Genomic DNA, 17,451 nt, shown 5'->3' on the forward strand with positions numbered 1-17,451 from the left:
TTTATTGAACATTTTTATCATCTACTAAGGACATCATCGTAAAGTACCAGATGTCTCGATAATTATGGGGCGAAATACAATTATTTAACGAAATTTTTAAAACGAAACGTTGTTTTTAGTTTTTAGTCAAAATTTTTTAATAATAACTAGTTTTAATAATTGCATCCTAATTAGCAAAGTTAGTTTTATTGTGGATTTTCGTCGAAGTGAAGTATGCACGAAAGCAAATACGAGATAATCGTGGTCCATTGAAAACAGGAGAGTCGGTCGAGTTCAGTGTGGACGATTGTTTTCACACATGTAGACGACGCCGAGCGTCGCGACGCTTCTAACCAAGCAACCTGTCAGTTCGTTTCAGAACGTGTTCGCGAAACATTTGCGACCGAGATGAACGTTCCGTCAGTTAATTAGTCGAGTTTATACCGTGCTTTGTGGAAAACTATTGGTAAAAATTTTATTTGTACAGCTGGAAATAGTTTTAATTTGAATGAATTGATTCAAATAATAATTGGTTGAACTATTTTTGTATAAACAGGTACAGTAAATTGTTATTTTTTGTTATCTTTTTATTTTAGAAATATAAAACTTTAACAAAATTAAAACTCAAATTGATTAGGAAAAAAAAACCGAAAATAATTACTTTCAAGATGAAGTGCTTTCGATTTTAATTTGAACCGCTCGTAAAACAACAGTGATTCATAATTGTATTTACGCTGAGCGTATAGATAACGTTTCATCCAACAAATAATAATGATATGCACCAAAATTGGGTGTACACATTTTAATTTAATAAAATATCGTGTTTCATTCGATCGAACCAAAAATAAAATCAGAACTCTTAACATCGCCACAACTTTTAATTGAAACGTAAAATAACATCTTCGTAATTGAGTTCTTAATTATAAGATAATTTCACTTAAAATTTATTTCACTTTTTTTTGCATTTTCGTTAAAGAAATGCAAACTAGAACTACAAAAATTGATTTAGTAGTGCAGGTTCAATGCCAGATTATATCGAGCTTTCATATACCACCAGCGTATGCAGGGCCGGATTATTAGAAAAATAGATAAAAATCAAGAATCAAATGTATTGGAAATTGGGTTTATGTAAATATTTGAAATTCATTCATGTTAAATAAACTTGCTTATTTAATAACATTCAATTTATATCCAATTTAAACTACACAAAAATCTGTATTGGAATCGGTTATAACCTAAAAAGGTAATTCAATGGGATAAATGTTAATTAATTTTCGTACGTCATCATTGCAAGTATGCAACCAATATCACAGTGCAATACGCATCATACGCAAATTGCGTATTGCAATAAAAATACTGTGATATTGGTTGCATATATGTAGTAGTTGTGCATCTTGGCTTTATCATGTTCTAGATATCTCAGAAATAGCAGAGATGCATAAAAATAGTTGATTATGTTCTACAAATATCATAATCCATAACCTATTTCAATAATCATTTCGAAAATCTTAAAAATTGGTCTTTCACCCTTTTTGTGTAACACGCTTTATAGAGGGTGTTTTTTTAAGCTATATAGAACTTACGAAAGGGTTAACTGTCATACTACGCTCACTTTTTGATATTTTTAATATCATCATAAACAGATTGACACTTAAACAACCAAATTATCAAGACTTCGTGATTTGTATAGTGCACAAATCTTCCATCTGAGCAAGCCATCCATCGAACTGTGGATAGATTTCATTAACTACGTGGAAAATTTTGCGCAAAGATCTTGGCCTACACCCGTTTAAGATCCTGCTGGTGCAGGAATTAAAGCCACGAGATCATCGTATGCGTACATCCAGAAAAATACACCGTTTGGTGTGGTTTTCACGCATCATTGGACTTTATTTTTTCAGAAATTAAGATCGTTACCGCACCATGATCAATGATTTTTTGTTTGAAAATATGGATGACATTGATCCGGGTGAGATGTGGTTTCAACAAGACGTGCCATACGGCGACCGCAACCATCGACTTATTGAAATCAAATTTGGCGATAAGTTAATTTCGAGAAATGGACCTCCAAGATCGTGCGATTTGACACCTCTCGATTATTTTCTGTGAGGCCACGTAAAAGCATTGGTTTATGCTTATTCATGACATACGGACAACAATACTCAAAAAGTGTCCCAAAATTGGACGTCCAGAATGCGCTTCGTAAAGAACAGCCGCGGTGCCCATATGCCCGAAATCATTTTTAAATGTTAATGCCATGTATTGATATTTCGAACTGAAAAACTTTTTCGATTAATATTTAATTTTTTGTGTTATTTTTTTCAATTTAAAGTTCTATCGGGCTTAAAGAAACACCCATTTTTATTATTTGTCCATGATATTTCGCTTCTGCACATGATGTTCTTTTCTCCAAATCACTTCAACTCCTAATAATTCACTTTTTCTCCTAATAATTTTTTTCTGTCATAGCATATTTTGTTCTTGCCCAAAATCTAGCTTGAGCAAGAGATGATGCTTGATATTACATATCCGCCTAAAATTCTACTTCTGACATATTTGCATACATAGAGTTGGGTTTATTTTCCTTCATCAACACATTCATTCAATACCTGGTCTTCGCCCTCAACTTCCTCGTTATGGTAAGATTAACTTAAAAATCCTTTAATTCCTCCTACTCCAGCGTCCAATAGAGTCCAGAGACGTTTTGGTGATGTAGCCGAAATGATACAAGTGATACAACTCCAACAAATGCCTCGAATTTATATCTGCCTATGATATTTTTCTTCTCCGCATGACGTTCTTTTCTCCAAATAACTCCAAATATTTCACTTTCTTTTCTAATAATTTGCCTCTGCCATGATATTTTGTTCTTGCACAAGATCTAGCTTGGAGAGATGATTCTTGATATTGTATATCCGGCTGAAATTCTACTTTTCACATACTTGCATACATAGAGATTTCCCTTCATCAACACAATCATTCAATACCTGGTCTTCGCCCTCAATTTCCTCGTTATGGTAACATTAACTTAAAAATCCTTTAATTCCTCCTACTCCTGCGTCCAATAACATTCAGAGACGTTTTGGCAATGTAGCCGAAGTGATACCTCCAAAACTTCTAACGAATGCCTCAAATGTATATCTGCCTATGATATTTTTCTTTTCTGATATCAAATGAATGGTGCACCCTGAAAACTTCAAATTTGGTACAACCTAACTTCAAACGTTCCTTTATAACCTCAAAAAGCTCCATTTCTTAAGAGAGAAAACAACTTTTTGGGTTCAGTCATAATTCCATAAAGTGTCAAACCAAACAAGTAACTTTTATATATAAAATGAATGATGCACCCTGAAAATTTCAAATTTGGTACAACCTAACTTCAAACGTTTCTTTTTGACCTCATAAATTTTCTTTTCTTAAATCTCAACTTCTTCGTTGTTGTAAGATTAACATAAAAATCCTTTAATTCTTACTCCTGCGTCTAATAACATTCAAAAACGTTTTGGCAATGTAGCCGAAGTGATACCTCCTAAACTTCTAACGAATGCCTCGAATTTATATCTGCTTATCATATTTTTCTTCTCCGCATGACGTTCTTTTCTCCAAATATCTTCAACTCCTAATATTTCACTTTTTTTCCTAATAATTTTCTTCTGCCATGTTATTTTGTTCTTGCCCAAGATCTAGCTTGGAGAGATGATGCTTGATATTGTATATCCGCCTGAAATTTTACTTCTGACATATTTGCATACTTAGAGTTGGGTTTATTACAATCATTCAATACCTGGTCTTCGTCCTAAACTTCTTCGTTGTAGTTAAAACTTAAAAATACCTTAATTCCTACTCTAGACGTTTTGGCAATTTAGCCGAAGTGATACTTTGGCTATTCCGAACTCTTTTCGTTATGTCTCATAATTTATGACATTCCCAAAAGTTAAAGCAATCTACGCTGGAATGTTTTATCGCACAAAAAGAACCAATGTAGGACTTCTAATACCATTAGGACAGAAGTTGTCTCGCCTTTCCGAGATTCCTGATGAAGTCATTGAACCTAAACCATCTATCTCATATACTCTATCTCAGACAGTCTTAAATGGCTCTTTCGACAATGATATTTTCCTTCTGCGCATATTATTTGCTTCTGCACATAGTGTCGCTTCCATGAAAGATGAAAGAAGACCTATTTGGTCCTTTAATATTACGAACCCAGTAATCACCTTTTTGCATTTATGTAGCTATAGGCGACTGTTTTCATCATCTGAAAACAATAAATACTTTTTCATCATCACTACTAATAATTATATGTAGAATTTATACTTTATGAAAAAGGAAGTGTTATTGGACTTGAACTTAACATCACTGGCTTTTAGTCGTGGTGGTCATCCATATCGATTTAGTAATAATATGGAAAAATTATGTATTACAAGTCATTTCATTGGCCTCCCTCTGCCTCCATTTATCTTTATTCCTAGCCTCTCTCCTTCATCTCCTACTCCCGTCCATTTTAATCTCGGCCATCCCCTCGGTCTCACTCCTCTTCAGTCGTCCTGGCACTCTCTCTTCGCATCACGTGGCCAACATCTTAGGCATTGGAGTCTGACGAACTATGCCAGTGGCGAGTCTTTATAAATCTCATACAACTCAGGGTTGTATCTTAATCTCCATCCATCCTCCTCCAGAACTGGTCCAATTTTGACTTTTGCGAGAATTTATGATTCTTGTGTGAAATTTCGTTGTTACAACTCTTTAAGTGTGAGTGATCTAATTTTTTTCTCTGCAGTTGTTGCCATTTTTCAAAGTTGCCTTCTTTCTAATACACATTACTAACGCTGTGCAAAATTTCGCTTTTACAATCCATCGATTTTAGTGGTGATCAGCTGTTTTCTACCGCTTTATGCATAAAATGATGAAATAGCATTTATTAAACAGCTGTTTAGTAGGGATACTTCCAACTAATTTCTAATCTATTTTTTAAGGCTTTTTACACCCTTTATTAATCTTTTTCTTCTTCTTGTTAGACCATATGGTCTGTTTAGATTGCCAACTGTCCTGCCATCTTTTTGGTGGTCTCCCAGCTGGTCATGCCACGCACTTTTCCGTTGTCTGCCCCATCTGACGATATCCTGTATCTCGATGTCGTCATTCTTGACTCTCTCCATTATTGTTGTTCTTAATATGGATCTTAATGTTTTCATCTCACCTGTTCTTAGTAGACTCTTGGTTTTGTTTGTCTTATGAATCTTAACTTTGCTGTCGATTCTCATGTATTTGTTAGACCAAACAATGTCTCTTAAGGCACCTGACATATTTGCTGCCTAATTAGTTCGTAATCTTAGGTCTTTAACAGGATTATTGTAGCTGGAAATGTATACACCCAAGTAGACAAACTGCATGATCCTTTGCTATCACCATCCATTTTGAAAAAAAATTTCACATTATCAAGAAATATCAAAACAAATCAACGATTTTTATAAATGCACATAAAATAAACAGTTAATAATGAAAACTTCAACATTCCTTTATAACATCAAAGAGTTTCATTTCCTAATTTCAAGCTGTTTTGGAGCAATCTTAAGTTTTAATGAAAACGGTGATTTTTAAAATTTTATATATAATAAAAAGCTCACCCTGGAAACTTATAAATTGGTGTAACATCACTTTAAAAGTTACTATATAACCTGAAAAAGTTTCATAAGTTAATCCTAATCCTTTTGGAGAAAACAATTTTTTAATTTTAATCCCACTTTCAGCAGGTGTTAAACTTAATTACCGATTTTTAAAAATATATATAAAATGAATGGTGTATCTTGGAAACATCAAATTTGGTACAACCTAACTTCAAACCTTCCTTTACAACCTCAAAAAGTTTCATTTCTTAAAGTTCACCCCTTTTGAAAAAAACAATATTTTTTAACCTCACTTTCAGCAGACGTCAAACTCAATTACTGATTTTCCAAAATATATATAAAATGAATGGTTCACCCTGGAAACTTCAAATTTGGTGCAACCTAACTTCAAACGTTTCTTTATAACCTCAAAAAGTTTCATTTCTGAAATTTTAACCATTATGGAGAAAACACCTCTTCTGCGTTTAGTGACAATATCAAAAAGTATCAAATCAAGTAATTAATAAAAATATATATAAAATGAATGGTGCACCCTGGAAACTTCAAATTTGGTGCAACCTAACTTCAAACGTTTCTTTATAACCTCAAAAAGTTTCATTTCTGAAATCTTAACCATTATGGAGAAAACATCTCTTTTGCTTTTAGTCACAATTTCAAAAATTGTCAAATCGAATAAATTTAAAAAATATATGTAAAATGAATGGTACACCCTGGAAACTTCAAATTTGGTACAACATAACTTCAAACGTTCCTTTACAATCTCAGGAAGCTTCATTTCTTAAATATTAACCGTTTTGATGAAAACAATTTTTTTCTTTAACCTCACTTTCAGCAGGCGTCAAACTCAATTACCGATTTTTAAAAATATATATAAAATGAATGGTGCACCCTGGAAACTTCAAATTTGGTACAACCTATCTCCAAACATTCCTTTATAACCTCAAAAAGTTTCATATCTTAAATTTTAACCATTACGGAGAAAACACCTCTTTTGCGTTTAGACACAATTTCAAAAAGTGTCAAATTTGTGTTATATCCTGGAACGTAGATTGCCAACTGTCCTGCCATCTTTTTGGTGGTCTCCCAGGTGGTTTGGTGTTCGGGGGGTTGTATATCAAGACAGGTTTGGGCAATCTATTTTTTGGCATTCTGTTTATATGATCATGCCACGCTCTTTTCCGTTGTATGCCCCATCTGACCATTATTATCTCTTCATTATTGTTATTCCCAATATGGATCTTAATGTTTTCATCTCACCTTTTCTTAGTAGACTCTTGGTTTTGTTTCTCTTATTAATCCTAACTTTGCTGTCGATTCTCATGTATTTGTTAGATCAAACAATGTCTCTTAAGGCACCTAACATATTAGCCTAATTAGTTTGTGATCTTTAACAGGATCATTGGAGCTGGAAATTTGTACGCCCAGATAGACAAACTGTATGATCCTTTGCTATCACCATGCATTTGGTTTTATCAGTAAAGACCATCATATTCAGTTCTTTGCTCATTTGGTAGAATTTGCTCCTTTTTGTAACTAAAAAATCTTTACATTCTAAATATTTTAATCCGACCCTGCACATGTATGTATTATACATATTAACACTACATTTCCATATTTATAATTAATTTTCACATTTTTTGATAACCATCTACAATGACACAAATGAAAATTTCCTTTTGCGTTTCTATTTTTGTAATAACCATTTAAATTGAGCCAAATACGTCGAGTTAACATATCAAATTAATTTATTGAAACCTAAATTAATTGTTGGATTATTTAGTAATTACCAATAATTTATTAAATAGTTCGTTGAAACATCCTGCGGCAATAGAAATTCATTAATTCTGTATAAAATTATCGCCAAACGAACAATTATTTTGGGGGCACAATTTAAACTTTATTACAAAATCATTTGGGTCATCTTTTTGATCTAAAATTAATGCAAAAATGGTCCTCAATTAAACAAGCAATTTCAGTGTTCATGTAGTTGAGCATGTTGACTTTAAAGTAGCCAATTTCAATTAGAACTCAACCTGGTCGTAGGTGTGTTTGCCGCTGGAATTAAACTAAGTGACCCGCCAGGTAGAGTTATAAGGTAATGAAACATAATTTAATAAATTTTAATTAAAAATTTTAAAGTCTTGTATTTAAAGTTAAATTACTGTTATCTGAGCAACATTTGTTTGCAGTTTCTTATCACTTTAATAATCTCATTTTATTTTTATTGTAGTGTTTTTTAAAGTCTCATCACGTTGCCGCAGCAGGAGCAAACATTGCGTTGATTCACCTGGATGAATTCGTCTGATTGTTTCAACTTTTTTTTTTTTATTTCAGATTTAGCAGTGATGATGCCCTGAATCTCTCGAAACACAGTAATAAGTTGAATTATGTTGCAAGAATGTTCGAATATAACATACATAAACGATACGAACGTCAGTTGCAATTTAACACCACAGTTATTTATTTTATATCAACGAGGACCTCAACAATTGCCATTGGAAATTTCTGTACCATTAACAGTTCTTAATGTTATTATTTTCATCACTGGTCTTATTGGAAATTTTGTTGTATGTTTAGTGATTGTTAGACATCGTACCATGCATTCAGCCACTAATTATTATCTTTTTAATTTGGCTGTGTCGGATTTAACACTTCTTGCTTTTGGTAAGTAAAAAATTAATTAGATTATAAAGGGTTAAACGAACTTTTTTATCGTTTAAATTACCAAGACGCTTTTTTATGGCCGGTTTAAACGTCATTGAAGGCGAATTTGCGGAACATAAAACGTTTTCTGTTTGGTGATGGAGATTTTTAACTTTTTTTTGCAAAATAAACTCGCTCGCCAGTAATATGTTTTTATGGCGTATTCATATTTAAAATATAGAAATTGTCCATTTCGAATTTAATATTTCAAGTAGATTTATGGGTAGTTATAAATAATTTATATTCTCTGTTATCTAGTTTTGATTTAAAAACGGACATTTATTAGATTCATATTAAATTAAAAGTCTCACACTTTCCAAAATTAAAAAATACATGTTTCAAAACACGGCGGGTTAAAATAAATCAATTAAAAGTGTTACTGCTTCTAAAGAAAATCTATCCCTTTATTCTTTTTTAATTATTTTTCTTAAATTTCAAGATTGAGGCTGTTGTAAGCATATAAATATAAATGATGAAAAATATCAAAAATTGGGTTTTTAAGGATACTAAAATTCGTAATTTGTTTAAATATCGAATTGGAATCACGAAATATTGTGGAGTTATACTAAGAAGGGTGTAGATTCAATTAAAAAATACGATATTGTTTCAAAAATTAAGATAAAAATGTTGTGGGTGGTCAAAATGAGAAGTATCGAAAAACATCAAAAATTAGGTTTTAAGGATACAAAAATTTGTAACTTCTTTGAATATTGAATTGGAATCACGAAATTTTTTGGAGTTATACTAAAAAGAGTGTAGATTCAAATAAAAAATATGATATTGTTTCAAAAATTTATATAAAAATTTTGTGGGTGGTCAAAGTGGGAAGTATCGAAAAACATCAAAAATTAGGTTTTTAAGGATGCAAAGATTCATAATTTTTTTAAATACCGAATTGGAATCACAAAATTTTGTTAAGTTATACTAAAAGGAGTGTAGATTCAAATAAAACATAGGATATTGTTTCAAAAATTTAGATAAAAATGTTGTGGGTGGTCAAAATGAGAAGTATCGAAAAATATCAAAAATTTTGATTTTTAATGAAGCAAAACTTCATAACTTCTTTAAATATCGAATTGGAATCACGAAATTTTGTGGGGTTGTACTAAAAAGAGTGTAGATTCAAATAAAAAATACGATATTGTTTCAACAATTGAGATAAAAATGTTGTTGGTGGTCAACTATCGAAAAACATTAAAAATTTGACTTTTAAATATACAAAAATTCTTAACTTTTTTAAATACCGAATTGGAATCACAAAATTTTGTTAAGTTATAGTAAAAGGAGTGTAGATTGAAATAAAGCATAGGATATTGTTTCAAATATTTAGATAAAAATGTTGTGGGTGGTCAAAGTGAGAAGTATCGAAAAATATCAAAAATTTAGATTTTTAATGGTGCAAAACTTCATAACTTCTTTAAATATCGAATTGGAATCACGAAATTTTGTGGAGTTATACTAAATAGTGTGTAGATTCAATTAAAAAATACGATATTGTTTCAAAAATTTAGATAAAAATGTTGTTGGTGGTCAACTATCGAAAAACATCAAAAATTAGGTTTTTAAGCATACAAAAATTCATAACTTTTTTAAATATCGAATTGGAATAACAAAATTTTGTTAAGTTATACTAAAAGGAGTGTAGATTCAAATAAAACATAGTATATTGTTTCAAAAATTTAGATATAAATGTTGTGGGTGGTCAAAATGAGATGTATCGAAAAATATCAAAAATTTAGATTTTTAATGGTGCAAAACTTCATAACTTCTTTAAATATCGAATTGGAATCACGAAATTTTGTGGAGTTATACTAAAAAGAGTGTAGATTCAAATAAAAAATACGATATTATTTCAAAAATTGAGATAAAAATGTTGTTGGTGGTCAACTATCGAAAAACATCAAAAATTAGGTTTTTAAGGATACAAAAATTCATAACTTTTTTAAATACCGAATTGGAATCACAAAATTTTGTTAAGTTATACTAAAAGCAGTGTAGATTCAAATAAAACATAGGATATTGCTTCAAAAATTTAGATAAAAATGTTGTGGGTGGTCAAAATGAGATGTATCGAAAAATATCAAAAATTTTGGTTTTTAATGGTGCAAAACTTCATAACTTCTTTAAATATCGAATTGGAATCACGAAATTTTGTGGAGTTATACTAAAAAGAGTGTAGATTCAAATAAAAAATACGATATTGTTTCAAAAATTGAGATAAAAATGTTATTGGTGGTCAACTATCGAAAAACATCAATAATTAGGTTTTTAAGGATTCAAAAATTCATAACTTTTTTAAATAACGAATTGGAATCACAAAATTTTGTTAAGTTATACTAAAAGGAGTGTAGATTCAAATAAAACATAAAATATTGTTTCAAAAATTCAGATAAAAATGTTGTGGGTGGTCAAAGTGAGAAGTATCGAAAAATATCAAAAACTTTGATTTTTAATGGTGCAAAACTTCATAACTTCTTTAAATATCGAATTGGAATCACGAAATTTTGTGGGGTTGTACTAAAAAGAGTGTAGATTCAAATAAAAAATACGATATTGTTTCAAAAATTAAGATAAAAATGTTGTTGGTGGCCAACTATCGAAAATATCGAAAATTAGGTTTTTAAGGATACAAAAATTCATAACTTTTTTAAATACCGAATTGAAATCACAAAATTTTGTTAAGTTATACTAAAAGGAGTGTAGATTCAAATAAAACATAGAATATTGTTTCAAAAATTTAGATAAAAATGTTGTGGGGGTCAACTATCGAAAAACATAAAAAATTAGGTTTTTAAGGATACAAAAACTTCATAATTTTTTTAAATATCGAATTGGAATCACAAAATTTTGTTAAGTTATACTAAAAGGAGTGTAGATTCAAACAAAACATAGGATACTGTTTCAAAAATTTAAATAAAAATGTTGTGCGTGGTCAAAGAGAGATGTATCGAAAAATATCAAAAATTTTGATTTTTAATGATGCAAAACTTCATAACTTCTTTAAATATCGAACTGGAATCACGAAATTTTGTGGGGTTATACTAAAAAGGGTGTAGTTTCAATTAAAAAATACGATATTGTTTCAAAAATTGAGATAAAAATGTTGTTGATGGTCATCTATCAAAAAACATCAAAAATTAGGTTTTTAAGGATACAAAAATTCATAACTTTTTTAAATATCGAATTAGAATCAAAAAATTTTGTTAATTTATACTAAAAGAAGTGTAGATTCAAATAAAACACAAAATATTGTTTCAAAAATTTAGATAAAAATGTTGTGGGTGGTCAAAGTGATGTATCGAAAAATATCAAAAATTTAGATTTTTAATGGTGCAAAACTTCATAACTTCTTTAAATATCGAATTGGAATCACGAAATTTTGTGGAGTTATACTAAAAAGAGTGTAGATTCAAATAAAAAATACGATATTGTTTCAAAAATTGAGATAAAAATGTTGTTGGTGGTCAACTATCGAAAAACATCAATAATTAGGTTTTTAAGGATTCAAAAATTCATAACTTTTTTAAATAACGAATTGGAATCACAAAATTTTGTTAAGTTATACTAAAAGGAGTGTAGATTCAAATAAAACATAAAATATTGTTTCAAAAATTCAGATAAAAATGTTGTGGGTGGTCAAAGTGAGAAGTATCGAAAAATATCAAAAACTTTGATTTTTAATGGTGCAAAACTTCATAACTTCTTTAAATATCGAATTGGAATCACGAAATTTTGTGGGGTTGTACTAAAAAGAGTGTAGATTCAAATAAAAAATACGATATTGTTTCAAAAATTAAGATAAAAATGTTGTTGGTGGCCAACTATCGAAAATATCGAAAATTAGGTTTTTAAGGATACAAAAATTCATAACTTTTTTAAATACCGAATTGAAATCACAAAATTTTGTTAAGTTATACTAAAAGGAGTGTAGATTCAAATAAAACATAGAATATTGTTTCAAAAATTTAGATAAAAATGTTGTGGGGGTCAACTATCGAAAAACATAAAAAATTAGGTTTTTAAGGATACAAAAACTTCATAATTTTTTTAAATATCGAATTGGAATCACAAAATTTTGTTAAGTTATACTAAAAGGAGTGTAGATTCAAACAAAACATAGGATACTGTTTCAAAAATTTAAATAAAAATGTTGTGCGTGGTCAAAGAGAGATGTATCGAAAAATATCAAAAATTTTGATTTTTAATGATGCAAAACTTCATAACTTCTTTAAATATCGAACTGGAATCACGAAATTTTGTGGGGTTATACTAAAAAGGGTGTAGATTCAATTAAAAAATACGATATTGTTTCAAAAATTGAGATAAAAATGTTGTTGATGGTCATCTATCAAAAAACATCAAAAATTAGGTTTTTAAGGATACAAAAATTCATAACTTTTTTAAATATCGAATTAGAATCAAAAAATTTTGTTAATTTATACTAAAAGAAGTGTAGATTCAAATAAAACACAAAATATTGTTTCAAAAATTTAGATAAAAATGTTGTGGGTGGTCAAAGTGATGTATCGAAAAATATCAAAAATTTAGATTTTTAATGGTGCAAAACTTCATAACTTCTTTAAATATAGAATTGGAATCACGAAATTTTGTGGAGTTATACTAAAAAGAGTGTAGATTCAAATAAAAAATACGATATTGTTTCAAAAGTTGAGATAAAAATGTTGTTGGTGGTCAACTATCGAAAAACATCAAAAATTAGGTTTTTAAGGATACAAAAATTCATAACTTTTTTAAATACCGATTTGGAATCACAAAATTTTGTTAAGTTATAGTAAAAGGAGTGTAGATTCAAATAAAACATAGGATATTGCTTCAAAAATTTAGATAAGAATATTGTTGGTGGTCAACTATCAAAAAACATCAAAAATTAGGTTTTTAAGGACACAAAGATTCATAACTTTTTTAAATATCGAATTGGAATCACAAAATTTTGTTAAGTTATACTAAAAGGAGTGTAAATTCAAATAAAAAATACTATATTGTTCCAGAAATTTATACAAAAATTAAAAGTATCAAAAAATAAATTTTTAGAGGTATTAAAATTCATAACATTTTTATAAACTGATTTGGAACAATAATATTTTTAGGGCATATAGTAAATTGAATGTAAATTTTGATAAAAGAAACGAAATTATAAAATCCAAAACCCCAAAACCATAATACAGATTTCTAAATCAACTTTTTTTAAATTTCGTTTCGTATTTTACAATATAAAAAACAGCAATGTTATTAAAACACTCTCGAAATACCTGAAATATCATGATCTCGCCAATGCAAACTACAATCGCATTTTTTTTTGTTGAATCGACCAAACCTGGTTTTCACAAAAGAAATTGCGTTTCAAAAGAATTCCGAGAGTTTGATCCGTATGAAAATGTAACATATTGTTTTCGTATTACACGTAGTTTATTGATGTTTTCAACTCTATACAATTATTTGCGAATATCCCAAATAGTTGAAACACGATCTCTACATAGTTTAAAATCGAAACTTTAATTAAAACTGAACCTTAACTTTAAAAAATCATTAAATTAAATCTTATTGCATCATATTTGATGTGTTGAATCTGCTAAAAGCTCTTAATTAATCAAGTTTTTTGATCCGGGGTTATTTTTTTTGCAACACTCGACGTGTGTTAAATTAATTAACAGTGTAAAAAAAATGGAAATACCTGAAAAATGTTTACTCATAACAAAAGTACCCAATCCAATAAAAAATGAATCGATATGCATATCCAATTGAAATGTAAAATGTGATAAAATAACCTTGCCAATTTAATTTAGTTTATTAATTGAAAATGTTAGGTTTGCCGAATGATGTGTCGATGTATTGGCATCAATATCCATGGAAATTGGGAGTTACATTCTGCAAAGTTCGTGCTTTATTATCTGAAATGTAAGGTATTTTTGCAACAATTTTTTATTGTAATGAAATAAAAATGTTTTAGGGCTTCCTACGGTTCTGTGTTAACAATAGTCGCCTTTTCAACGGAAAGATACATTTCAATTTGCCATCCTTTGTACATACATAAAATGTCTGGACTTAGAAGAGCAGTTCGGATAATATCATTTTTATGGTTTATCGCATTTCTAGCTGCGCTACCTTTTGCAGTTTACACGACCGTACATTATTTAGTTTATCCTCCAGGTAGTGACACAATTCTCGAGGTAAGATATTTTCTATCAATAAAAAGTTTGAACCGATTTAGCGGTTCAATACATCCCTGGGGTAGTAAGCTTTTCTAAAATCCTTTAGAAACGATTCCATTTTTCTTATCTATATTTTTAGAAAAACTGTTACGATTTTGAATAATATATGATACGTTTTATTTATTCATATAGGAGTCGGCGTTTTGCGCAATGCTGGATCAACCAAAATTCGTTCCTTTAGCTGAAATAAGTGCAACTATATTCTTTATATTACCTATGTCAGTGTTAGCTTTTCAATATACGAAAATGGGACTGCAAATTTATAACAGCTCCAAGCAATTTCAAGGAACTATACGATTATCTTTGCATAGAGATAGTAGGAGGGTTCAAGCCCATAAAACAGTTGTTAGGATGTTAGGTAATAATAAATCTGAAATATTTTCATCACAATTTAATTTAAAATAATTTTTTTAATCGTTAGCTGCCGTTGTTGTGGCATTTTTCGTCTGCTGGGCACCATTTCACTGCCAGCGTTTATTATATCTTCACGCAATAAACTGGGAATATTATTACGTAGCAAACGAGTGGATGTTTTACATAACAGGGATTCTTTATTATTTATCATCAACGTTAAATCCCATTCTTTACAACGTTATGTCTGCAAGATACAGGAAAGCTTTCCGGTCCGTGCTTTGCGGAAACCCAATTAGCGACGATTTCAATAATCGATCAACCAGATGTTCGCAATTTGACGCAGCAAGAGCTGGAGGATCTCGACGTGAATCCAAACTTAGAAGCATTCTATTAGACACAGAAGATGGATGTAGCCTTACATCGAAAGATGGCGCAACAAGTTTTAAAGGAAATTATGTTTGTTCCGTTACGTTGAAGCAAAAACTTTTAAGTGAATGTGGAAATGAAACAAAAATGTAATGTTTTAAGTTGTTAGTTATATTTATAAGTGATTTTGTACGATTTATTTCTCAAAAATTGTTATTAAAAGGTTTGTGTGAACAAAAATAAATGTAAATATTAATAATCATTTTTTTATCAGTTGTTAATTACAAGAATTAATAGCTTCGCTAAATATTGAATTGGAATTACGAAATTTGTTGGAGATATACTAAAAAGGATGTAGGTTTAAATAAAAAATATCATATTGTTTCAAAAATTTAGATTTTTAATGATAGAAAACTTCATAACTTCTTTAAATATCGAATTGGAATCGCGAAATTTTGTGGAGTTATACTAAAAAGAGTGTAGATTCAAATAAAAAATACGACATTGTTTCAAAAATTTAGATAAAAATGTTGTTGGTGGTCAACTATGAAAAAACATCAAAAATTATGACTTTTAGGATACAAAAATTCATAACTTTTTTAAATATCGAATTGGAATCACAAATTTTTTTTAAGTTATAGTAAAAGGAGTGTAGATTCAAATAAAACGTAGGATATTGTTTCAAAAATTTAGATAAAAATGTTGTTGGTGGTCAACTATCGAAAAACATCAAAAATTAGGTTTTTAAGGATACAAAAATTCATAACTTTTTTAAATATCGAATTGGAATCACAAAATTTGATTAAGTTATACTAAAAGGAGTGTAGATTCAAATAAAAAACTTGATATTGTTTCAAAAATGTAGATAAAAATATTGTGGGTGGTCAACTATCGAAAAACATCAAAAATTAGGTTTTTAAGGATACAAAAATTGATAGCTTTTTTAAATATCGAATTGGAATCACAAAATTTTGTTAAGTTATACTAAAAGGAGTGTAGATTCAAATAAAACATACGATATTGTTTCAAAAATTTAGATAAAAATGTTATTGGTGGTCAACTATTGAAAAACATCAAAAATTAGGTTTTTTAGGATACAAAAACTGATAACTTTTTTAAATATCGAATTGGAATCACAAAATTTTGCTAAGTTATACTAAAATTAGTGTAGATTCAAATAAAATATACGATATTGTTTCAAAAATTTAAATAAAAATGTTGTGGGTAGTCAAAGTGAGAAGTATCGAAAAATATCAAAAATTTAGATTTTTAATGATGCAAAACTTTATAACTTCTTTAAATATCGAATTGGAATCACGAAATTTTGTGGAGTTATACTAAAAAGAGTGTAGATTTAAATAAAAAATACTATATTGCTTCAAAAATTTAGATAAAATTGTTGTGGGTGGTCAACTATCGAAAAACATCAAAAATTAGGTTTTTAAGGATACAAAAATTCATAACTTTTTTAAATACCGAATTGGAATCACAAAATTTTGTTAAGTTAAACTAAAAGGAGTGTAGATTCAAATAAAATACTTGATATTGTTTCAAAAATGTAGATAAAAATATTGTGGGTGGTCAACTATCGAAAAACATCAAAAATTAGGTTTTTAAGGATACAAAAATTGATAGCTTTTTTAAATATCGAATTGGAATCACAAAATTTTGTTAAGTTATACTAAAAGGAGTGTAGATTCAAATAAAACATAGGATATTGTCTCAAAAATTTAGATAAAAATATTGTGGGTGGTCAAAGTGAGAAGTATCGAAATATATCAAAAATTTAGATTTTTAATGATGCAAAACTTCATAACTTCTTTAAATATAGAATTGGAATCACGAAATTTTGTGGAGTTATACTAAAAGGAGTGTAGATTCAAATAAAACATACGATATTGTTTCAAAAATTTAGATAAAAATGTTATTGGTGGTCAACTATCGAAAAACATCAAAAATTAGGTTTTTTAGGATACAAAAACTGATAACTTTTTTAAATATCGAATTGGAATCACAAAATTTTGCTAAGTTATACTAAAATTAGTGTAGATTCAAATAAAATATACGATATTGTTTCAAAAATTTAAATAAAAATGTTGTGGGTAGTCAAAGTGAGAAGTATCGAAAAATATCAAAAATTTAGATTTTTAATGATGCAAAACTTTATCACTTCTTTAAATATCGAATTGGAA

The 17,451-nt window shown here is 29.0% G+C and overlaps 1 protein-coding gene across 1 annotated transcript; it reads left to right on the forward strand.

Moving 5' to 3' along the window:
- Positions 1–383: 383 nt before the first annotated feature.
- On the forward strand, positions 384–15,521 carry LOC111419475 (neuropeptides capa receptor-like). Its single transcript, XM_023052287.2, has 6 exons — positions 384–535; positions 7,941–8,270; positions 14,135–14,225; positions 14,278–14,497; positions 14,672–14,897; positions 14,961–15,521. The coding sequence occupies exons 2-6, from the start codon at positions 7,994–7,996 to the stop codon at positions 15,410–15,412; spliced, it is 1,266 nt and encodes a 421-aa protein (XP_022908055.2). The 5' UTR covers positions 384–535; positions 7,941–7,993; the 3' UTR covers positions 15,413–15,521.
- The last annotated feature ends 1,930 nt before the right edge of the window (positions 15,522–17,451 follow it).

Source organism: Onthophagus taurus, chromosome 11 (assembly GCF_036711975.1).
Source record: "Onthophagus taurus isolate NC chromosome 11, IU_Otau_3.0, whole genome shotgun sequence".
Taxonomy (NCBI): domain Eukaryota; kingdom Metazoa; phylum Arthropoda; class Insecta; order Coleoptera; family Scarabaeidae; genus Onthophagus; species Onthophagus taurus.

What these genes read in the sequence shown, in the direction of transcription:
- LOC111419475 (XM_023052287.2), top strand. Translation starts at nt 7,994, where the DNA reads ATGTTGCAAGAATGTTCGAATATAACATACATAAACGATACGAACGTC. An exon ending in TTTAACACTTCTTGCTTTTG is followed by an intron (nt 8,271 to 14,134) that starts GTAAGTAAAAAA and finishes TGAAAATGTTAG; the next exon opens with GTTTGCCGAATGATGTGTCG. An exon ending in GTAGTGACACAATTCTCGAG is followed by an intron (nt 14,498 to 14,671) that starts GTAAGATATTTT and finishes TTATTCATATAG; the next exon opens with GAGTCGGCGTTTTGCGCAAT.